This window comes from Pleurodeles waltl, chromosome 1_1, assembly GCF_031143425.1.
Source record: "Pleurodeles waltl isolate 20211129_DDA chromosome 1_1, aPleWal1.hap1.20221129, whole genome shotgun sequence".
Lineage (NCBI taxonomy): Eukaryota > Metazoa > Chordata > Amphibia > Caudata > Salamandridae > Pleurodeles > Pleurodeles waltl.
Window position 1 is genome coordinate 1,004,723,265 of NC_090436.1, and position 25,402 is coordinate 1,004,748,666.

Sequence of the window (25,402 nt, forward strand, 5' to 3'; positions counted from 1 at the left end):
TTGTAAGATTTAGTGTTGGCTTGCCGCTCTCTGCAATGGGGAACACCAACAACCTTTTAACAGGACATCGTTTCCTAGACTCAGTTCTGCAGATGACTATAACAGCAGACACCTTCCTTATGAGATGGGGAGCACACTCACAACATCGGTCTGTTCAGTGCCACTGGACACCCAGTCAGCTACATCTCCATATAAATCACCTGGAGTTACTAGCTGTACACCTAGCACTGAAAGCCTTCCTTCCTCATCTCATTGGCAAGGTAGTCCTCATCAAGGCGGACAACACAACAGCCATGTTTTATCTCCAAAAGCAAGGAGTTACCAATTCCCTTCATCTTTCCCATTTAGCCCAGACCATTTGAAGGTGGGTTCTTCAAAACAGCATTCTTCTCTTGGAGGACTACTTTCAGGGAGTGGACAATGACTTTGCAGATCTTCTCAGCAGGAGGCACAGACAAGTCCACGAGTGAGAACTCAACCCGCAAGTTGTCCTTCAATACTTCCAGCGTTGGGAAAAACCCCAAATAGACCTCTTTGTCACAGCAGAAAATGCCAAATGCCAAACCTTCGCCTCCAGGTTTCTGTAACCAAAACGGAGGGCAACGTGCTATGGGTGAGTTAGTCATGGATATTTGCTTACGCTTTTCCACCTCTCCCACTGGTTTTGTTTGTGGTTCACAAACTTCGACAGACATTTCTCACCTTCATACTCTTGATTCCCACATGGGCATGACAACCATAGTTCACCACACTCCACTAACTGTCAGTAGTTCCCCGTGAAGCACTGTGGAGCACACAGGACCTTTTCACGCAGTACCATGGAGAAATCGGACACCCGGATCCCTCAACCTGGTGATCTGCCTTCTGAAGTCCTAGAATCTGGTTACCTCAATCTCCCACAACAGTGTATGGACATTCTAAAGAATCATGCAGTCCTACTACTCTGACCTATTAGGCTGCTAAATGGAAAAGATTTGTTCACTATTGTCATTCCAAACACATTGTTCTCTTGGCAGCCAACGTACAAGATATAGTCTGCTACTTATTTTACTTGCATACCTCTGGTCTAGCTTTTACATCTGTAAGGCTACGTCAAGCGGCAGTAGCCGCATACCTACCGAATAGGCAACATGCTTCCCTATTAAGAATTCATCATCAAAGCTTTCTAGGAAGGTCTTAAGAGCCATTCCTCCTAGGGTGCCACCAACTCCCAAATGACTTTGCTTAGACGTGTCAGTGAGCTTCAGGCACTAAATTTAGAAGAACCCTTCTTCCAAATACATAGGGATAGGGTTGTTCTAAGCATCCCCAAATCTCTTCCAAAGGTGGTTTCGTAATTCTACCATAATCAATCGATTAAACTGCCTGTCTTCTTTTCTCCCAATCTGCCTAATTTGCCGAAAGAGCTCTGCACATGTTCGATGTAAAACGAGATCTCATGTATTACATTGAAAGGACTAAACTATTTAGAATGACACAACTAAGTTACTTTATCAAACCTTGCAAAGGAAGGGCCATTATTAAATCAGGCACTGCACAATAGATTAAATGCATCCAAACCTGCTGTACTAAAGCTAGAAGAACTTTACCCATTTTTTCTAGAGCTCACTCCACTTGTTAAAAAAAAAAAGTGATTCCAAGGTCTTCCTAGGAATTATACCCATTGCTGACATCCGTAAAGCAGCTACATGGTTTACTCCTCATACATTTACTGAACAATACTGTATAGATGTATTGGTCTGTCAGCAAGCCAATGTAGGCCAAGCAGGTCTACATACACTGTTTCAAGCAATTAACTCCCATAGGCTAGCCACCGCTTATGGAAGAAGACTGCTTTACAGTCTGTGCTAAGCATGTGTATCTAAGTGATGCCTGAATTAGCAATTGTAACTGAGTGTGTTTCTTTCGATGATAAAATAATTGCGAATGACAGCAGGATATAGTTGGGGGGGAGGGTGGCGCAAGTGGGTAATTTGCAGAAGATCAGTGCAGCCATATCTTAAATCTGCATTCCGGTTAGAAAAACAAGAGACTAAAAGTTTGGAGTTTGCAGCAGTAACACAGACCTTAAGAAGTTTGTACATTTTTTTTTTTTATTCTTATTTTTAATCCCAGTGTATCTAAACAGTGTCTGACCACAGACAGAAAAGAGAATGTTTAGGTGTATTAACAGGTATACATAGTGTATTAAAAAAAATAACCCTGTACCTATTTTTGGGTGAAGCGCCACCAAAAGCGTTATGGTAAATTCAAGAGGTGACAAAAACGAAGAATAAAAATTGGGGATTCTTCAACCTAGTACTAGTAACTTCGTGCAAGAATGGCAGCTGAAGTATCATGTGAAGTGGAAATAGTTATAATTTTGAAGTTGGAAAAAGTTGCAGCAAGCATTTCGGTAGGCCAAGGTTGACTCAAGTGTTAATTTTCAACTTTTGGGAGTGTTTCTGATATGCCAGCTGTACGTTACCTGCTGCCTGTTTGAGAGTAGCAGTTAGTTTACCTATAAAACTTTCATCAATGTAATATTTTGGGTAATACTTAATTTGTTCACTTATTATAATTGTAAATGTTCATTAAAGATTCTACATGTTTAAAGTAGGCGTCCAGTAAGCTGGACAAAAAAAGTTGTGCTCATAATCTTAGTGCTTGTGGGGAGACGCATTAAAACCTTTAGTGAACTTAAATATGTTTATCACCAAGGGGCCAATGTGCATGCGACAACAGCAACGGGTGATACAGCACTTACTTACGCTTGTGAGAACGGCCATACAGATGTAGCTGATGTTTTACTGCAAGCTGGAGCAGACCTGGTAGGATTGTTTTGTCATAGTTTATATGTCTATTTTTTTAATGCCTTTGTTAAATATTTGCTTCACCAATCCCTTTCACACTGGCATGTTTCTTTCTAGAATGTCTGAAGCTGAATTGATAGCTAATCTCACCCAATTTGCAGCTTTACTTTTTCTATGCTATTTAGAGGTTTATGAACATAACATTTTAAATTGTTTCCACAGTTTCAGGCCTCATGTCTTTAATTGACTTTTTCCGAATTAAACATGTGGCACACTTAATTTTAATGGAATTAGTAGGCAGTTCAGCTGTTTGTCCAGTTTATGAACTGAAATGCCATAGGTTCCTCTGCCTTGAGTAAAAATGTATAGAAAATAGAATGTGAAGATGGTACAATAGACATGCCTCCGTAATCCCTACTAGTGATTGTGATGATTATGATGATGCACTGATCTGGGAATTTGGAGTTGTCTTGGGCGACCTGTGTTTTTTTTTTTTTTTTTTTTTTTTTTCTCTCTCTCTCTCTTTTTCTCTCCCTTTTTTTCACACACACATTCGCTCACTCACACACATTCACTCGCACACGCTCACACTCCGGCACACTCACTCATACCCAGAGAGAGACAGTTTGGATTAATAAGGTTTAAAATGTTTGAGCAGGAAAGATATTGATACTTTTCTCTGCAAAGTTTTCTTTACCACTCTGTTCTTGATAAACTGATTCATGCTGGTTTCCTTTAACCCCTTCGCTGCCAGGCCTTTCCCCCCTCCTGTGCCGAGCCTTTTTTTGGCTATTTGGAGCAGTTCGCGCTTAGGCCCTCATAACTTTTTGTTCACATAAGCTACCCAGGCCAAATTTGCGTCCTTTTTTTCCAACATCCTAGGGATTCTAGAGGTACCCAGACTTTGTGGGTTCCCCAGAAGGAGGCCAAGAAATTAGCCAAAAAACAGTGAAAATTTCATTTTTTTAAAAAAATTTGGAAAAATGGGCTGCAGAAGAAGGCTTGTGGTTTTTTCCCTGAAAAGGGCATCAACAAAGGGTTTGCGGTGATAAAATCACCAGCTTCCCAGCTTTCAGGAACAGGCAGACTTGAATCAGAAAACCCAATTTTTCAACCCAATTGTGGCATTTTACTGGGACATACCCCATTTTTACGATTTTTTGTGCTTTCAGCCTCCTTCCAGTCAGTGACAGAAATGGGGATGAAACCAACGCTGGATCCCATAAACCGCAACATTTCTGAAAAGTAGACAAAATTCTGAATTCAGCAAGGGGTAATTTGTGTAGATCCTACAAGGGTTTCCTACAGAAAATAGCAACTGAAAAAGAAAAATATTGAAATTGAGGTGAAAAAAACATCAATTTTTCTCTAAGTTTTACTCTGTAACTTTTTCCTGCAATGTCAGATTTTCGAAAGCAATATACCGTTACGTCTGCTGGACTCTTCTGGTTGCGGGGATATATAGGGCTTGTAGGTTCATCAAGAACTCTAGGTACCCAGAGCCAATAAATGACCTGCACCCTGCAGTGGGTTTTCATTCTATGCCGGGTATACAGCAATTCATTTGCTGAAATATAAAGAGTAAAAAATAGCTATCAAGAAAACCTTTGTATTTCCAAAATGGGCACAAGATAAGGTGTTGAGAAGCAGTGGTTATTTGCACATCTCTGAATTCCGGGGTGCCCATACTAGCATGTGAATTACAGGGCATTTCTCAAATAGACGTCTTTTTTACACACTGTCTTACATTTGGAAGGGAAAAATGTAGAGAAAGACAAGGGGCAATAACACTTGTTTTGCTATTCTATGTTCCCCCAAGTCTCCCGATAAAAATGATACCTCACTTGTGTGGGTAGGCCTAGCGCCCGCGACAGGAAACACCCCAAAGCGCAATGTGGACACATCACAGAAAACAGACCTGTTTTTAGCAAAGTGCCTACCTGTAGATTTTGGCCTCTAGCTCAGCCGCCACCTAGGGAAACCTACCAAACCTGTGCATTTCTGAAAACTAGAGACCTAGGGGAATCCAAGGAGGGGTGACTGGCGGGGCTCGGACCAGGTTCTGTTACCCAGAATCCTTTGCAAACCTCAAAATTTGGCTAAAAAAACACATGTTCCTCACATTTCTGTGGCAGAAAGTTCTGGAATCTGAGAGGAGCCACAAATTTCCTTCCACCCAGCGTTCCCCCACGTCTCCCGATAAAAATGATACCTCACTTGTGTGGGTAGGCCTAGCGCCCGCGACAGGAAACACCCCAAAGCGCAATGTGGACACATCACAGAAAACAGACCTGTTTTTAGCAAAGTGCCTACCTGTAGATTTTGGCCTCTAGCTCAGCCGCCACCTAGGGAAACCTACCAAACCTGTGCATTTCTGAAAACTAGAGACCTAGGGGAATCCAAGGAGGGGTGACTGGCGGGGCTCGGACCAGGTTCTGTTACCCAGAATCCTTTGCAAACCTCAAAATTTGGCTAAAAAAACACATGTTCCTCACATTTCTGTGGCAGAAAGTTCTGGAATCTGAGAGGAGCCACAAATTTCCTTCCACCCAGCGTTCCCCCACGTCTCCCGATAAAAATGATACCTCACTTGTGTGGGTAGGCCTAGCGCCCGCGACAGGAAACACCCCAAAGCGCAATGTGGACACATCACAGAAAACAGACCTGTTTTTAGCAAAGTGCCTACCTGTAGATTTTGGCCTCTAGCTCAGCCGCCACCTAGGGAAACCTACCAAACCTGTGCATTTCTGAAAACTAGAGACCTAGGGGAATCCAAGATGGGGTGATTTGTGTGGCTCGGACCAGGTTCTGTTACCCAGAATCCTTTGCAAACCTCAAAATTTGGCTAAAAAAACACATGTTCCTCACATTTCTGTGGCAGAAAGTTCTGGAATCTGAGAGGAGCCACAAATTTCCTTCCACCCAGCGTTCCCCCACTTCTCCCGATAAAAATGATACCTCACTTGTGTGGGTAGGCCTTGCGCCCGCGACAGGAAACACCCCAAAGCGCAATGTGGACACATCACAGAAAACAGACCTGTTTTTAGCAAAGTGCCTACCTGTAGATTTTGGCCTCTAGCTCAGCCGCCACCTAGGGAAACCTACCAAACCTGTGCATTTCTGAAAACTAGAGACCTAGGGGAATCCAAGATGGGGTGATTTGTGTGGCTCGGACCAGGTTCTGTTACCCAGAATCCTTTGCAAAGCTCAAAAATTGGCTAAAAAAACACATGTTCGTCACATTTCTGTGGCAGAAAGTTCTGGAATCTGAGAGGAGCCACAAATTTCCTTCCACCCAGCGTTCCCCCACGTCTCCCGATAAAAATGATACCTCACTTGTGTGGGTAGGCCTAGCGCCCGCGACAGGAAACGCCCCAAAGCGCAACGTGGACACCACCAAAATTTTGGAAGAAAACAGAGGTGTTTTTTGCGAAGTGACTACCTGTAGATTTTGGCCTCTAGCTCAGCCGCCACCTAGGGAAACCTACCAAACCTGTACATTTCTGAAAACTAGAGACCTAGGGGAATCCAAGGAGGGGTGACTGGCGGGGCTCGGACCAGGTTCTGTTACCCAGAATCCTTTGCAAAGCTCAAAAATTTGCTAAAAAAACACATGTTCCTCACATTTCTGTGGCAGAAAGTTCTGGAATCTGGGAGGAGCCACAAATTTCCTTCCACCCAGCGTTCCCCCAAGTCTCCCGATAAAAATGATACCTCACTTGCGTGGGTAGGCCTAGCGCCCGCGACAGGAAACGCCCCAAAGCGCAACGTGGACACCACCAAAATTTTGGAAGAAAACAGAGGTGTTTTTTGCGAAGTGACTACCTGTAGATTTTGGCCTCTAGCTCAGCCGGCACCTAGGGAAACCTACCAAACCTGTACATTTCTGAAAACTAGAGACCTAGGGGAATCCAAGGAGGGGTGACTGGCGGGGCTCGGACCAGGTTCTGTTACCCAGAATCCTTTGCAAAGCTCAAAAATTGGCTAAAAAAACACATGTTCCTCTCATTTCTGTGGCAGAAAGTTCTGGAATCCGAGAGGAGCCACAAATTTCCTTCCACCCAGCGTTCCCCCACGTCTCCCGATAAAAATGATACCTCACTTGTGTGGGTAGGCCTAGCGCCCGCGACAGGAAACGCCCCAAAGCGCAACGTGGACACATCACAGAAAACAGACCTGTTTTTAGCAAAGTGCCTACCTGTAGATTTTGGCCTGTAGCTCAGCCGCCACCTAGGGAAACCTACCAAACCTGTGCATTTCTGAAAACTAGAGACCTAGGGGAATCCAAGATGGGGTGATTTGTGTGGCTCGGACCAGGTTCTGTTACCCAGAATCCTTTGCAAACCTCAAAATTTGGCTAAAAAAACACATGTTCCTCACATTTCTGTGGCAGAAAGTTCTGGAATCTGAGAGGGGCCACAAATTTCCTTCCACCCAGCGTTCCCCTACATCTCCCGATAAAAATGATACCTCACTTGTGTGGGTAGGCCTAGCGCCCGCGACAGGAAACGCCCCAAAGCGCAGCGTGGACACATCACATTTTTTCATTGAAAACAGTGCCTACCTGTAGTTTTTGGCCTGTAGCTCAGCCAGCACCTAGGGAAACCTACCAAACCTGTGCATTTCTGAAAACTAGAGACCTAGGGGAATCCAAGATGGGGTGACTTGAGGGGCTCTGACCAGGTTCTGTTACCCAGAATCCTTTCCAAACCTCAAATATTGGCTAAAAAAACGCATTTTTCACACATTTCGGTGACAGAAAGTTCTGGAATCTGAGTGGAGCCACAAATTTCCTTCCACCCAGCGTTCCGCCAAGTCTCCCGATAAAAATGATACCTCAGTTGTGTGGGTGGGCCAGGTGCCTCCAACAGAATAAGGCCCAAAACTTGTAGAGATACAGGGGATAGTACTGCGAGTTTATAAGGACATATTCTTTTATACATCTTTAGACTGACTCTGCTTTGGGGACCCACATACGTGAGGTGTCATTTTATTTGGGAGACTGAGGGGAACACTGGGGAGTAGGAATTTTGTGCTGGAGTGGTGATCGTACGAAGAAAAGTCAGGAAAATATGCTTTTTTTAAGCACATTTTGAGGTTTACAGAGGAGTCTGGGTAAGAAAATGTTGGGGGATCCACGCAAGCCACTCCTCCCTAGACTCCTTGGGGTGTCTAGTTTTAAAAAATGTCTGGGTTTGGTAGGTTTCCCTAGATGAAGGCCGCACACAGGACCAAAAACATAGGTGCCCTCTCCCCCCCCCAAACACAGGTAGTTTTGTAATATATCGTTTTGATGTGCCCACATACGTCCGTGATGTGCCAAACACTAAAATTTTGAAAAGAAACACACTTAGGTTATGTGAAAAAGACCCCTCACCCACCAACCAAGTTGGTGGCATGCTTCATCATCGGGGTCCCACCTGAGGCACCGAGCGTGTCATAGGTGTGCTGCGACGCCTGATTACAGCGGAGCAGGTTTGGTCATTTTTACCACACATACTGGTTGGATTTGGCACGAGGGTGAGTGATGGTTCAGTGGATCAAATTTTACTAACAAGAGCTTTCACAAAAATGAAAAGCACTGTTAGTAACTGAAAGGCAAAAAACTGAACCAATGACTCACAGCTCGTGAGCTGTAAAGCCGCGACAAGGCACCAACCGCTTTACAGTCCATTCACACAACTTTCATACATGACACACACAAGGCCATTCACACCGCCAGCCACGGGCCCAGCACATTACAACACTCACATCGACAGACAGCGCCACTCAAGGGCCCATCACTTACATACGCCCACATGCCTGATACAACAATCACACCAGCTGATGGGAGTGTGTGGACTGGTGTTTGGCTTGCAGTGTGTTGCAGTAGCCAACATCAAGTCAATATGTACAGTCTCAGCCAAGCCCCACTCCACACACAATGGCATCATATTTTTTTTTTTTTTTAACAGAGGAACCCCTAACTAAGTAGAAAGAATTACAAAACAACAAACACAAAAGCTCTAACTAACAACATGACAGAAATGCTAACCATGAAACTAAACACATGAAAATACAAAACAGACATGAGTTTACACTCATGGTTGTTCCCAGAAATTCTTCTGGGTGTGGTAATTCTTAAAACAAGCACCGACACACAGCCCAGGCTTTGAAGGACAATCTGGGCAGTACATTCGAGTCTCCCTCCGGATACCTCTTCGAAAACACACTCTACATTTCTTAGCTGGAAAGTCTTTTTTGGGTGTGGGAGGAATGTGCTCAGCAAAGTGGCGATCTTTCAATCTAGCCACATCCTCCACCACTGCTTCTCTAGGAACTCTGGCCTGTTCCACCACAATAAGGCTCTCTATCACTGACTCCTGAAATTTCACAAATGTCATCTTTGAGTCTGGAGACCTATCCCTAAACACAATAAAAGCATTGAAGGTTGCTAAGTGGAAGAGGTGAAGTGCTAACTTCTTATACCAAACATAAGACTTACGAATAGCAGTATAAGGTTCCAACCTCTGGTCAACTCTATCTACACCTCCCATGTGCTTATTATAATCTAAAATGCACACAGGTTTGCGCACTTCAGCAACCTGGCCCCAAACAGTCACAGGGGAAGTACTCTCATCATGGATGGTACTTAGCATGTAGACATCCCTCTTGTCTGAAAATTTCAAAGCTAGCAGCTCCTCGTTCCGCAAGGCACAACACTGTCCCCTCTCAAGTTTTTTACAGACAAGCTCCCTTGGATAGCCTTTCCGGTTAGAACGGATTGTGCCACAAGCAACTGTGTCCACTCTAAACAATTCCTTGAACAACTGCACACCAGTGTAGAAGTTATCTACATACAAATGGTGACCTTTGTTGAACAGTCGTCTACCAAGATCCCACACTATTTTCTCAGTAACTCCAAAAGTGGGAGGACAACCAGGGGGGTCAATATTGGAATCCCTACCAGTGTACACACGGAAACTATACACATATCCTGTCCTACTTTCAGACAGCATATACAATTTAATTCCATATCGTGCCCTTTTGCTAGGAATGTACTGCCTAAAAACCAAACGACCCTTGAAGAGGACCAAAGACTCGTCCACACTTATCTCTTTGCCTGGAACATAGACCTCCGAAAACCGATCTACAAAATGATCAAGGACAGGCCTAATCTTAAAAAGACGGTCAGAATCTGGGTGATCTCGTGGCAAGGCTAATGCATTGTCAACAAAATGCAGCATCCTAAGAAGAAGCAAATACCGATTACGACTCATGGTAGCTGGAAATATAGCTGTTGCCATCAAGGGACTAGTAGACCAATAAGAAGCCAGTGACGGCTTCCTTATCAACCCCATCAAAAAAGTCAAACCCAAAAACTTTTTTAGCTCCTCCAAATTTGTGGGAATCCACTGGGCAGCTCTAGAGTGTGGCCTAAGTCTAGCAGCGTTGTCCCTCAAATGCTGCTCCGCATACAAATTAGTCTGCTCAACAATCTCTTCCAAAAACACATCATCCATGAATAACTCAAAGAAATTGATAGGCATAAAGTTCTCTGTATTGGCGTTACACCCCGGGAGACCAGTAAAGGCAGGCAACTCTGGCTGCTCCATGTTTGGGGCAACCCAGACATCAGGTCTTCTAACGGGAAACCTTTCAGCCCCAGGTTGCTGCACTATTGGCACATCAATGTCCTCCTCTAAAACAGAACCTTCATCTGCACTGAGTGTGGCTTCATCATCAGAAGATTCCCCTCCAACAGAAACATCACTGCCAGAATCTCTGACTTCCTCCTCTGCCTCAGATGCAGAGTCCGTCTCATAGTCATGATCAGACTGTGACTCAAAAAGCATACCAACCACCTGCTGAGCGGTCATCCTGCGGCTAGCCATGATCTCTCCTGCTAAAATTAACTGGACAAATTCACCACCAACAACCAGCACTGTGTAAGACGAGTAACAAAGTGTAGCTTTGTTAGTAAGAGTTACAAACTCAAAAACTATACCGCTCACTTGCCTGAAAAAGCTTGATTCACCAGCAACTACACAGCAATCACCAATGATATCCCACTAAAAAGAAAGAAAGAAAGGCAAATTAGAAATAAGACAAAACAAATATCATTGTGCACAAACCTAAGGACAATTTCACACACAATCCTGCATTTAGTACACCCCCTACAAACATGTCATTCATGCATGGCAACAATACTCCTTTGGAGTAAATTGTTTTTACTTACCTAAAACATGCAACTGTGCAAACTGCAGGTCAACCACCGCCAAAACCGCAAGGAGCCACAGCAAATAAAGCAAAAGCTTTGAACTAGAACAAAAAGGAGGAAAACATTTTTTATCACAAATGCAAAGACTTCTTCAGTTGACAAACACCCCACCATCAAACATTTTAGAAATTGGTGCCTAAGTGGATTCTGTCATAGGGGCAGATGGGCCTACTAAAAAAATAGGCCTGTCTGCCCCAAGGAAGCCAGAAAATACCTTTAGTACTGTGTCCCCATGGAGAGCGACCCTTGCCAAAGGGGACAGCCCTCAAACAAAAAAAAACAAAAAAAACACACACAACACTATCCCTGGTGCCTAAGTGGCTTCTGCCCCCTTGGGGGCAGGTGGGCCTAAGAAAATAGGCCCATCTGCCCCCAGGGGGGGCAGAAATGGCCAACAGGTCAATGCCCCCCTTGGTGGGGCGCCCCATGCCCAAGGGGACACCCCCCCACAAAAATAAACACATAAAAAAAAATCCCTGGCGTTCTAGTGGTTTCTGCCCCCCTTGGGGGCAGATCAGCCTAAAAATAATAGGCTGATCTGTCTCCAAGGGGTGCAGAAATGGCCTGGGTACATGTGCCCCCAAAGTGGGGGGCGACCCTTGTCCAAGCCCCCCCCCCCCCCCATCCACTAACACACACACACACACTATCCCTGGTGTCTACGTGGCTTCTGCCCCCCTTGGGGGCAGGTGGGTCTAGAAAAATAGGCCCATCTGCCCCCAGGGGGGGCAGAAATGGCCAACAGGTCAATGCCCCCCTTGGGGGGGCGCCCCGTGCCCAAGGGGACGCCCCCCCACAAAAATAAACACATAAAAAAACATCCCTGGCGTTCTAGTGGTTTCTGCCCCCCTTGGGGCAGATCAACCTAAAAATAATAGGCTGATCTGCCCTCAAGGGGGGCAGAAATGGCCCTAAAAGACATGCCCCCCAAAGGGGAGCGACCCTTGCCCAAGGGGGCGCCCCCCCATCCACTACACACACAATCCCTGGTGCCTAAGTGGCTTCTGCCCCCCTTGGGGGCAGATGGACCTAAAAAAAATAGGCCGATCTGCCCCCAAGGGGGGCAGAAATGGCCAACAGTTCTCTGCCCCCTTGGGGGGGGCGCCCCTTGCCCAAGGGGGCACCCCCTCCCAACATACCTGCACAGAAAATATAAATCCCTGGTGATCCAGTGGTTTCTGCCCCCCAAGGGGGGCAGAAATGGCCGTAACTAATTGCCCCCACAAGGGGAGCGACCCTTGCCCAAGGGGCCGCTCCCCGCCAGCAAGAAACACGAGCAAACAACAAAAAAAACAAATCCCTGGTGTCTAGTGGGCATTCCTGCTGCCCGATCGCAATGCGATCGGGCAGCAGGAATGCTCAGAGACACCGGGGGAAAGGAAAAGCCTTTCCTTTCCCCCGGTGCCTCTTTAGCCCAAACCCCCCACCCACCGGGAAGAGGAACTCACCTCTTTCCTCGTCGCCGCACAGGAAGCAAATGGCTTCCTGTGCGGCGAAATCCCCATAATGAAGTCAGCGCGCGATCGCGCGCTGACGTCATTATGGGGGGGTGGGGGGGTCGTGGGTGGAAGGGGAAGGGCTTCCCCTTCCATCCCTGACTTTGGGGGGGTGGGGGGGAAGCACACAGAGGGAGCGAGAGCGCTCCCTCTGGGCTGTGTGCCGAGGACGTAGTGGTTACGTCCTCGGCACAGCAGCACTGTGCCGCGGGACGTAACCACTACGTCCGCGGCACAGAAGGGGTTAAGCACGACAGGGAAGATGCACAATGAAAAATGAAAATGTCTCAAACGGTTTTGGGATGGTAGTTCACTTCATGACATTTGATAAAAAAAAAAAGTAGCTTATTTGATGTGTAATCATTGGTAGTAAGTTTCTTACAAAGGAAACTAGGCATGCAATTAGGTAATCCAGGTGTTTGGTCTACGATGCGGGTACCGGCCTTGTTGGTGTTCCATAAGGTTCTTTAATGTTCTCATTATTACAGGATTCTATGGACACTTCTTTAGGGTTGCTACAATTGGTCCTTGTCCTTAGGAAGACCCCATTTGGGGGTCTAAAAGTTGATGCATTCCATTGTTGCCAACTACTCGACTGTACAGCAAATGTATACAATTTATGTACCTTTCAGAAATATTAGTCAACAGTAGTCTTAACTTTGTATATTCACCTTTGTCACAAACCACCTTCACTGCTGTTCTTTTTGGACCACCTACTGAACGTTTACCTTTGTAATTTACTAAAGAAATTAGTGAATTGAACTTGTAATGGCGTATGTTGTATTTATGTTGTCAAGGCAACCTAGGCTTAAAGCTGTACCCGAGGGAGCCAGTTAGTTATGATTTAAGATAAAATCGACAGCAAAAAGTTTTCACGCTTCCTCCTACTCCAAAAAGAAAACGTACTTTTGAGGAAAAACTTGAACAAAGCATTCCTCTGCTCCCCAGTACTCAAGATGTGCAAGGTTTAAAAAACACCATCTTTCACCTACCACAGGAAAGCAGGTGCCACACGCTTCACCCTTGTCTCACCTCTACCACGGCCTAACACACCACCACCTACGCCAGTTTCACCACGGCTCCCTTCACCCTACTCCTCAAGAGTTTCCGGAGAGGTCTGTTCACTTTTTCAGAGTCCCATGGAACCCTAATGGGAAAGAGGACCAATATAATCACCCAGTAAGGGGTAGGAAATGATCCAGTGGGAGGACTAAAATACCCCCACACCCACCTTTGAGATCACAACATAGACCCTTACCCGCAAAACTATCACCACCAGATGATACTAAAGCATATCACGCTGGAATACAAGCAGCTCAACACAATAATGCATATTGTTGAGTAAGAAGGACCTTAAAGAATCTCACGTCCACAATAGTCACACCCAGTTTCGAAAAGAAATAGGAGACCTGTCCAGAGGGCCCACTTGGTATACACCAAGGTTACAACAGACGATGGTGGTTGATACTGCCAGAAAGAGGGCGTTGGCCATGGAAGAGCTTCACCCTTGGATAAAGAAACTAAGTAGAAAGTCACTGCATGAAGGTGATCACAATAGATGCCACCATGCAGCGGAGCATCGCAAACCTTGCAGCGTTACTGTTCAGAATCAATAGATTCCATTATGAAAAGATGGTGGAATAATGCAGTATTTCCCTGAGGCCTCCCTCTAGCTTGTTGTAGAGGGGAAAGTGATCTCCACTGTGAATTACAGCTGTGATCACTGCCTCACTTAGTGTGAAAACCAGTGTATTGCTCCATAGTCATGCCTAGCTGTATGTTTCAGGCTTTAAACCGGAAGAGCAACAACACCTTAACATGCCATTAGATGGGAAACATCTTTTTGCCCTCTAGGTGGATGAAAATTGTAGAAAATAAAGTTGCATGTGCTGTTAAATCGATGGGGGCCAGCAAACGCCTCTTTCACAGACCATCCATGAGGGACATCAAAGCCAAGGTTCCCAACAACAGATCTACCAAAGGCAACAAAAACACTTCACGCCCCCAGAACAACAGTGGATACTCAAGTGGTGGCAATAAAGGTAACAAAAGTATGGGCTGAGTTAGAGGTGGCTCTGCAAAGGGAGCATCCTCCTCTAAACACTGACTCACCCAAGCAACCCCTCTGACCATCCTCCAGAACACCCACTACCCATCATACAAGGCCTGTCCGGGGGATAATAAGGTATATTCAGAGCATGTGTTGGCTACAGATGAGCTCTGTGTAACTTCGGCACCCTTACGACTTCCAGCAACAGAACGGAATTGACTGATAGGATACAGTATCCGGTGACCTTCTTGAGAACCTCCACCGAGGCGGCTCCTCGGTAATACTCGTGCCACAGAAAATGTTTGGCTCCAGTTAATAGAAGGAAAAAAAGCCACTCTTTCGAAAATGCCTGCAGTGTGGTGCAAAGTACGCGTACTCTGAGTATGACGTCTGCTCTGCCTGTCAGCGGAGCATAACAAACAGGATTGTACAGCCTGTTCATAAACAAGAAAATGCTTCTACTTCAACGCGATCAATGCCTAGTTCACAACATGGAGATGGCAGCCTAGGCAGAATTCTCTACGGAAGAACTTGATGCAAGCTGTGAACAAGTGGAAGATGACTGTGGTGGTTGCATCGTTTTGTGTGGTCCACAGTGTCGTGTCTGAAGACTCTGAACAACGTGAGGAAAAGGAGGAGAGAATGAACCCTCACTGCCATCTCTAGAGCTCCATGAAGGTTCAACGACTACAAGATCAGGGCCAAGGATGAAGATCACTCCAAGGGCTCAGTCACCAGACCCACCCACATACCTCACAATTACCCCCAAATCCCAGTTAACAACACTCCGCTACCCCTTGGAAGTTCCTGGATCTTGGTTGAAGACTGGTAGTCCTCCCCGGCTTTTGGAGGCACAGGCAGTTGCAGGGCAAGTGGTCTTTAGCGCGATTGTCGAGGACAGCAGGCAGGAAGGCCAGTGGGGCTGGGGCCAGGACAGCTGCTGGTCTTTTGTTCTTCCCTTTGTGACTCCTCAGTGTCCGCCTTCTTATTTCAGGTTGGCAAGATCTGATTGTCTGGTGCCAGGGGCTCCCCTAAATACTTAATTTAGTGGTTTTGGGGGGGGAGTGTGCGTAGTTAGTAGCCAAAGGGCTACTTATCCCTGGGGTCACTACGCCCCATATATATGACCATTTCCTGTGGAAAGTAATGTTTTATACCAAGCATCTCTGGGTTCAGTTAAGCAACCATGTAGCTGGGGAACTCGTATTGACCAGTGTCCACCAAATGTACTTAAAATGGCTTCCCTGTTCACTTACTATGTCTAAGAATCTTCAAAGACCTAGCTGAGGCACATTTGCTCTTGCAGATCTGTCCACACATGTAATATAATGCACCTGCCTTAGGGCTGTAAGGCCTGCTGTTGGGGTGACTTGCATATATTGAATGCAGTGTTAGTGGACATGGTACACAGGCTGTGTGCAATGTCGTGTTTTCACTTTTAGCTGCACCACAACATCCAGCCTGCAATGGCAGTCTGCATGAGCTAGGTGAGAGGGGGTCCTTGAGAAAGACACAATACATGCTGCAGCCCTTAGGGGCCCTCTTGTGTACCCATGCCCTAAGTACCCTGGGTACCATTTACTGGAGACTTACAGGGTTACCAAAAGTATTGCCAAATGGGGGACCAATTGTGTAGATCTGGGAAAGAACACTCTCACTGAAGACGTGGTTAGCAGGATTCCAGTGCACTTTAGTCAATGTTGCATCAAATAACTGCGAAAAGTGGGGGACTACTGCAACAAAAATCCTGATTCCTACAGTCACCTACTGATCTGCTCTGTATTACGGGACATCCTACAGCAGATTCGCTAATAGTCACAAGAGCTAGGACAAGTGCAGCTTCAGAAAGTACTGGTGATGTACATCCTCCTGATAAGGAGAGAAAGTGAATTGACACAACAAGCAAATGAGTGTCAGTAGGACATGCCAATCATTGGCACATAGCCAATTCAGTCTACCTACTCTCACGTTATAACATTGCAACCTGGGGTGATGTAGAGGACCTGCTACAGCACCTCGAAGATCAGTGCAAACAAAGAGGTGAGGGCAAACAGATCTCAATGCAACTATTGGCTGTGCCTTAGACAGTGCAGATACCTCTGCATGCAGGATTAATTCCTTAATCATTTTATGCAGGCGCACTTGGCTACTCATATCTGGCTTTAAAACTGCGGTTTAGCAGCACCTCATAAACTCCCTTTTGACAGGGAGCACCTCTTTGGTCTGGAGGTGGATACTTATTAGAAAAAAATAAAAAGTGTTGAAACCACAAAATCCATGGGAGCTCGACAGTCCACAACACCTAAGCAGCAGTCCTTTTGCAGGTATCAGGGCAGGGATGCAGCCAAAACCAGCACCACTGAAGCACACGGATACCACCAAAAGACTGCTGGGGGTACTGTAGAGGAGGATCCAGTCAAAGAGGGATAGGTAAAGGTACTACTGACTAGTGGGTGCTGTCCATCGTTCAGCACGGATACAACCTAGCACAAGTGGACAGCATTACCAGTTCAAGGTGCCTCCCTTGGGAGGTTACAGTAGCCTTTACCAAATGCTTGTTGAGTTGTAGCAGCTCATTTGAAAAGATACAACATTCGTGTCTTCCCATACCTAGATGATCGGGTTGATGCAGACAGAAATGCCTGCAAGATACAGACTGCCATCAACTTAGTTCACAAATTGGGTCTCAAATTCAATGCAACACAATCATATCTACTGCCTCTGTAGGTATAAGCTTCTGGGAGCGACCCTAAATTCTTTTGCAACCAAAGCATATCCCACGGACGAGGGGGTTCTCAAGCTCCAGAACCAACTGGGTCTTTTTCAGTGTAGGAAAGTACCCTCCTTCTTGGCATGGTCACCCCCATTTTCTGCCTGTTGTCAGTATGTTTGACTGGGTCTACTGGGATCCTGCTAACCAGGACCCCAGTAGTTTTGCTCTCTCCTATAAATTGTGCCTTTTTTCCCCCTAATTGGCATACTAGTTACCACCTCCCCACCCCCAATTTAAATCCCTAGTATATGGTACCTAGTTACCCAGGGCATTGAGGTTCCAGGGGATCTCTATGGGCTGCAGCAGTTATTCTGCCATCCATAAGGAAGCCCATGCAAAGGGTTCCGCAGGCCTGCCATTGCAGCCTGCGTGAAACAGGTGCATGCACCGGTTTTCACTACAGGTCACTGCACCAGGTCACTGTAAGTCACCCATGTGGTAGGCCCCGTCAGCCCAGAGGGCAGGGTGCAGGTAACTGTGTGAGGGCACCCCTGCACTAGCAGAGTTGCCCCCACAAACTCCAGATCCATTTTCCTGGGCTTTTTGAGTGCGGGAATGCCATTTGAAGCATTTACTGGACAAAGGTCACCACCATATCCAGTTACATAATGGTAACTCCGAACCTGGACATGTTTGGTATCAAACATGTCGGAATCATACCCCAATACTGTTGCAAGTATGATTCCATGCACTCTGTGGCTCCTTAGAGGACCCCCAGCATTGCTACCACCAGTCTTACAGGGTTTTCGGGCAGCCCAGCTGCTGCCACCCCTCAGACAGGTTTCTGCCCTCCTGCTGCTTGATCTGATCAAACCCAGGAATGCAGAACAAAGGATTCCCTTTGGGAGAAGGAGGTAACACCCTCTCCTTTTGGACATAGGTGTGACTGGCTTGGGAGTAGTAGCAAGCCACTGGTTTGCTTTGAAGGGCACATTTGGTGCCCTCTGTACATAAACCAGCCCACACCATTTCAGGTACTCCAAGTCCCTGCTTTGGCATGAAACTGGACAATTGAAAGGGAAGTGACCACTCCCATGTCCATCACCACCCCAGGAGTGGTGCTCAGAGCTCCTCCAGAGGGTCCATGGGTTCTGCCATCTTGTTTCCAAGTTTGGCAGGGAACTCTGGGAGCATCTGAGTGGCCAGGCGGGTGACATCAGAGCCCCCTCCTGATAGGTGCTTACGTGGTTAGTTGACCAACCCCCTTTTCAGGCCTATTTAGGGTCTCTCTCTGGGGTGGGGTCCTCAGATTGGGCTTGCAAGATTCCAGCAGGACTCCTCTGCGACCTCCACTTTGACTTCTGGCTACTGGAACTGCAAGTGGACCCTCCAGGAACCGGCAACACTGCAATCAATGAAGAAGACTCTTCTGCAACTTTATTTCCACGTCTCATGCCAGCTTTGCAATATTTCCGCAGCTATGCATCCTCAGAAGACCTCTTCAGCGTGCACAAGAAGAAAGAATGTCCCTTGGAGTGAAGAAGTCATTCCACTGCAACCACAGGCACCTACAGCAATCGACAACCGGCTGCGTGGATTTCCTCATCTTGAGCTGCGTGGATTCTGCATTATGGTCGTTGGTCTGGAGTAGTCATCTTGGTCCTCTCTGTTTAACTTTGGTGGAGGTAAGCCTTTGCCTTCCCACACAGGACAGTACCCCTGTGCGCACTGCATCTCTTGCAGCTGCCAAGGTTTGTTTGCACCTCCTCCAAGGGATCTTCAGGCGACCTGTAGCTTCAGCCCCCAGCACTTCATCCTGCAAAGCACAGCCTCCTGCTTGGTTCTCCAGCGGCATGGGATCCTCTTTAGTAGTGCTGCGTGGGCTTCTTATGCGACTCCTGTGTCCCTGTAAGGAAATGCCTCCTTGGCATGGTTGCCCCCTGACTTTTTGCCTTTGCTGATGCTATGTTTACAATTGAAAGTGTGCTGAGGCCTGCTAACCAGGCCCCAGCACCAGTGTTCTTTCCCTAACCTGTACTTTTGTGTCCACAATTGGCAGACCCTGGCATCCAGATAAGTCCCTTGTCACTGGTACTTCTAGTACCAAGGGCCCTGATGCCAAGGAAGGTCTCTAAGGGCTGCAGCATGTCTTATGCCACCCTGGAGACCTCTCACTCAGCACAGACACACTGCTTGCCAGCTTGTGTGTGCTAGTGAGGACAAAACGAGTAAGTCGACATGGCACTCCCCTCAGGGTGCCATGCCAGCCTCTCACTGCCTATGCAGTATAGGTAAGACACCCCTCTAGCAGGCCTTACAGCCCTAAGGCAGGGTGCACTATACCATAGGTGAGGGTACCAGTGCATGAGCATGGTACCCCTACAGTGTCTAAGCAAAACCTTAGACATTGTAAGTGCAGGGTAGCCATAAGAGTATATGGTCTGGGAGTCTGTCAAACACGAACTCCACAGCACCATAATGGCTACACTGAAAACTGGGAAGTTTGGTATCAAACTTCTCAGCACAATAAATGCACACTGATGCCAGTGTACATTTTATTGCAAAATACACCCCAGAGGGCACCTTAGAGGTGCCCCCTGAAACTTAACCGACTGTCTGTGTAGGCTGACTAGTTCCAGCAGCCTGCCACACTAGAGACATGTTGCTGGCCCCATGGGGAGAGTGCCTTTGTCACTCTGAGGCCAGTAACAAAGCCTGCACTGGGTGGAGATGCTAACACCTCCCCCAGGCAGGAGCTGTAACACCTGGCGGTGAGCCTCAAAGGCTCACCCCTTTGTCACAGCCCAGCAGGGCACTCCAGCTTAGTGGAGTTGCCCGCCCCCTCCGGCCACGGCCCCCACTTTTGGCGGCAAGGCTGGAGGGAACAAAGAAAGCAACAAGGAGGAGTCACTGGCCAGTCAGGACAGCCCCTAAGGTGTCCTGAGCTGAGGTGACTCTAACTTTTAGAAATCCTCCATCTTGCAGATGGAGGATTCCCCCAATAGGGTTAGGATTGTGACCCCCTCCCCTTGGGAGGAGGCACAAAGAGGGTGTACCCACCCTCAGGGCTAGTAGCCATTGGCTACTAACCCCCAGACCTAAACACGCCCTTAAATTTAGTATTTAAGGGCTACCCTGAACCCTAGAAAATTAGATTCCTGCAACAACAAGAAGGACTGCCTAGCTGAAAACCCCTGCAGAGGAAGACGACAACTGCCTTGGCTCCAGAAACTCACCGGCCTGTCTCCTGCCTTCCAAAGAACTCTGCTCCAGCGACGCCTTCCAAAGGGACCAGCGACCTCTGAATCCTCTGAGGACTGCCCTGCTTCGACGACAAGAAACTCCCGAGGACAGCGGACCTGCTCCAAAAAGACTGCAACTTTGTTTCAAGAAGCAGCATTAAAGAACCCTGCAACTCCCCGCAAGAAGCGTGAGACTTGCAACACTGCACCCGGCGACCCCGACTCGGCTGGTGGAGAACCAACACCTCAGGGAGGACCCCCGGACTACTCTACGACTGTGAGTACCAAAACCTGTCCCCCCTGAGCCCCCACAGCGCCGCCTGCAGAGGGAATCCCGAGGCTTCCCCTGACCGCGACTCTCTGAAACCTAAGTCCCGACGCCTGGAAAAGACCCTGCACCCGCAGCCCCCAGGACCTGAAGGACCGGACTTTCACTGTAGGAGTGATCCCCAGGAGTCCCTCTCCCGTGTCCAAGTGGAGGTTTCCCCGAGGGAGCCCCCCCTTGCCTGCCTGCAGCGCTGAAGAGATCCCTTGATCTCTCATTGACTTACATTGCGAACCCGACGCTTGTTCTAACACTGCACCCGGCCGCCCCCGCGCCGCTGAGGGTGAAATTTCTGTGTGGGCTTGTGTCCCCCCCCACGGTGCCCTACAAAACCCCCCTGGTCTGCCCTCCGAAGACGCGGGTACTTACCTGCAAGCAGACCGGAACCGGGGCACCCCCTTCTCTCCATTGCAGCCTATGCGTTTTGGGCACCACTTTGAACTCTGCACCTGACCGGCCCTGAGCTGCTGGTGTGGTGACTTTGGGGTTGCTCTGAACCCCCAACGGTGGGCTACCTTGGACCAAGAACTGAACCCTGTAAGTGTCTTACTTACCTGGTAAAACTAACAAAAACTTACCTCCCCCAGGAACTGTGAAAATTGCACTGTGTCCACTTTTAAAATAGCTATTTGTGAATAACTTGAAAAGTATACATGCAATTGAAATGATTCAAAGTTCCTAATGTACTTACCTGCAATACCTTTCAAACAAGATATTACATGTTAAATTTGAACCTGTGGTTCTTAAAATAAACTAAGAAAATATATTTTTCTATAACAAAACCTATTGGCTGGATTTGTCTCTGAGTGTGTGTACCTCATTTATTGTCTATGTGTATGTACAACAAATGCTTAACACTACTCCTTGGATAAGCCTACTGCTCGACCACACTACCACAAAATAGAGCATTAGTATTATCTCTTTTTACCACTATTTTACCTCTAAGGGGAACCCTTGGACTCTGTGCATGCTATTCCTTACTTTGAAATAGCACATACAGAGCCAACTTCCTACAGTCCCCGTCCTGTGAAACTTCTTTGGGTGCTGCTTCTGCTCCTGTGGACTCTGCAATGCTGAGGGTCCCCTGTGCCTCCCCCTCCTGGGCCTTGCTGGTGCCCGGCAGCACCACTTTTCCACTAACCGCAAGTTTGCCTTTGCCAAGGCTTATTGGTGGAAATCCTGCACTGACACCTGTCTGCAATCTTGCTTCCAGGGTGGGACATTTTCTGCATCCACCAGGAACTCTTCTCCGGCTCCAGGGCTGCAGTGCTGACCTGTACTTCATTACCGCAGGCCAACTCCTGCAACTACTGTTGGGTGAGGTGGGGGGGGGGCCCGAGAGAGAGGGCCTGTATTGCTTACCTCTGTGGTTTTCTAGTACTCCCAGCTCCCTTCTACACATTCTGCTTGCCTAGGTGGGGCTCCTGTGTTCGCATTCCATTTTTTTTAGTATAAGGTTTGTGCTCCCCGTAGGGTCACTATTGGTTATCGCTATTTGCACTGTTTTATAACCTTTTCTATGCCTATTTCTGATTACTAGTCTATGTTTAGTGTATTACTTACCTCTTATTGGAGGGTTGCTCTTGTAGTGGTATTGTGTTCTAAAAATAAAGTACCTTTTATTTTTGTAACACTGAGTGTTTTCTTTCAAGTGTGTAAGTTCTGTGAGACCACAGTGGTATTGCATGAGATTTGCATGTCTCCTAGATAAGCCTTGGCTGCTCATCCACGGCTACCTCTAGAGAACCTGGCTTCTAGACACAGCCTACACTTAAATAAAATTGGATATCTCGTATAAGGTGTAAGCACCTTGGGTACCCACCACACACCAAGCTAGCTTCTAACATTCAGCCACATCGTTGCCTGCCTGTCAGTAGCGATGCACCATTTGGGCATGATTGCATCCTGTATAGCAATTGTACTGCACTCCAGGCTTCACATACGTCCCTTTAGAAGAGTGTCTAGCATCTCAGTGGTCACAGATGAAGGCCAATTTAGAGGATCTAGTGTGGATTTTACCCATGGTCCATCGGTCACTGCAGTGGTGGAAGTCGGTATACTAAAGGGCAGACCTTTCTTGGATCCAGAACCACAGGTGACAGTTACCACAGATGGATCACTAACCGTTGAGTGCATATGGAGAATGTGATGATCCATGGTGTGTGGACCGATCAACACCAAACGCTACACATCAGCATACTAGATCTTGTAGCGATCCAGTTAGCATTAAAAGCCTTTGTCACCACCGTAACTCAGAAGGTTGTTCTCTTGCAGACAGACATTACTGCAATGTATTACGTACAAAAGCAGGGGTGCACTCATGCAGTAGTTGTCTCGCTTGGCACCAGAGATTTGGCATTGGGCTCTTTACCATCCTGTTCCCGTCCTCGCAGAATATCTCTCGGGAGTGGACAATTCAATCGCCAGCATGATCAGCACGACACAACAATTCCACGATTGGGAACTCCACGCCGAGTACTACAACCTTGCATCCTGTGTTGGGTGACGTCAGACTTTGACCTATTCGTCAGCGGAGAAAACTGAAACTTCGGCTCCAGGCATTACCACCCAAAGTCCATGGGCAAGGCAGTTTGGATGAATTGATCAGGGATATTTGCCTGTGGTTTTCTGACTCTCCCACCCTTTATTTTTCTTGTAAGGTAACTCAGACATCCTTCAAGATGATCTTGTCGGTCCCACTTGGATGAGACAACCCTGGTATGCAACACTGCTGGGCCTGCCCCGTGTACCTCGCGAGAAGCTTCCCAACACATCACACATTCAGAGCTGCGGCAAAGTCGCACACCCCAACCCTAACAACTGAACCTCACAATTTAGCTCCTCAGGTCATAGAATTTGGATACTTGCACCTGCCTCCTGAGTGTTTGAACATTCTTAGAGGCACGGCGTCCGACAACAAGAGCCTGCTATGTAGCTAAGTGGAAAAGATTTGTCCAATACTGAATGGTGCAGCAGATAAACCCCTGCACATCTATGGTACAACAATTACTATGTTTTTTTCTTACACCGACAAAACTCAAGCCTAGCATACACTTCCATACGACTGCCCCTTGCTGCAATTGCAGCATTCCTGCACAATTTTAAGTATCCGTCCCTTTTTTGTGTCCCTGCCATTAAAGCTTTCATGGAAGGCCTTAAGATAATAATCCCTCCATTAGCACCCCCAGACCCAACATGGAACTTGAATATGGTACTTACAAGACTTATGTCCACACGTTTAGAGCCTGTACATTACCTCCCTATGCAGTTCTTATCGTGGAAGTTTGTTTTCATGGTAGACATCACATCATTGCCGATGGTTAGTCAATTGTAGGAACTGGGTTGTGGTGGCAGAAGTCCCCTGTATGAGGCTGGCTCAGTTTACACCTATGGTGTGGTACCCTACACTGAGTCCAGGCAACCCTTAGCGATAGTGAATAGGTGTCCAGATAGCGAAAGCTCTCTAGGAGTAGCTTAGGCGAGCAGCTGAAGCTTATCCAGGAGGAACGTGAAGCACTTGCAATACCACAGTAGCTAGACAATAACTCACTCAAAAGAAAGAACCACACAAGTGTTGCAAAAATAGAGGATACTTTATTACAGCACTACCACTAGGCGCTAGCACTGGTATATCTCCCTGTGAGTATATATGCACACAATATATATACACACAATAACCATCAGAAGTACCATAAAGATACATAGGGTCCTATGAGAGGGCCAAACAATGTACTAAAAAAGTGGAATGTGAAATAGTGAACTCAACCAAGGTAAGTGTGGTACTTAGCTAGAACCTCGGGGCAGATAGAAATACCAGAAGTAAGTACAGTAAGTGTCCCCAGCAACCAGATGCAAGGTTGTTACCTACCCAGTTGTCCCATAAGCTAACACAGAAAGTAGTTGTTGGAGTTTGTGTGATTCAGGACCCTCACCAGTGGACCCCGAGGAAACCAGAAGACAAGAGGAAGGATGGAGAGTGCCACTACTCCAGGATGCCCAGAAGACCGGAGTACGGACACCAGCGATCTGGATGCAAACTGGAGAATTGGCTCTCTCTGAAGTCAGCGGAAGTCTTGGATTGTCCAGCTGCTGTCATGATTAGTGTACCAGGCTGGTAGAACATAGGGACGGATTCCAGACGTGAAGGATCTGCAAAGGAAGGGGACAGAGTCCAACACCCTTGGAGGTGCCCAGGTGGTGCAAGTGGCAGTGCCCACCCTCCTGAAGGTCTTTGCAAGTTGGTGGAAGAGGAAGTCCAGCTGCACAGTCCAGGAGCTGCAGGAGTTGCCTACGAGCTGTCCCTTGATGGTCGCCGTATTGCAGGAGGATCAGTGACTAGTCAGGTCACCAACAAGCACTGGCAAATTGTAAGGAAATGCCTCCTTGGCATGGTTGCCCCCTGACTTTTTGCCTTTGCTGATGCTATGTTTACAATTGAAAGTGTGCTGAGGCCTGCTAACCAGGCCCCAGCACCAGTGTTCTTTCCCTAACCTGTACTTTTGTATCCACAATTGTCAGACCCTG

The 25,402-nt window shown here is 47.1% G+C and overlaps 1 protein-coding gene across 6 annotated transcripts in view; it reads left to right on the forward strand.

Moving 5' to 3' along the window:
* Positions 1-25,402, forward strand: part of LOC138291300 (ankyrin repeat domain-containing protein 17-like) — a 1,121,799-nt gene that overhangs the window by 250,173 nt on the left and 846,224 nt on the right. For all 6 annotated transcript variants that reach the window (XM_069230308.1, XM_069230310.1, XM_069230309.1 and 3 more), the window contains exon 10: positions 2,701-2,810. In XM_069230308.1, the coding sequence (XP_069086409.1) occupies positions 2,701-2,810 (110 nt within the window). The remainder of the gene's footprint in view (positions 1-2,700; positions 2,811-25,402) is intronic.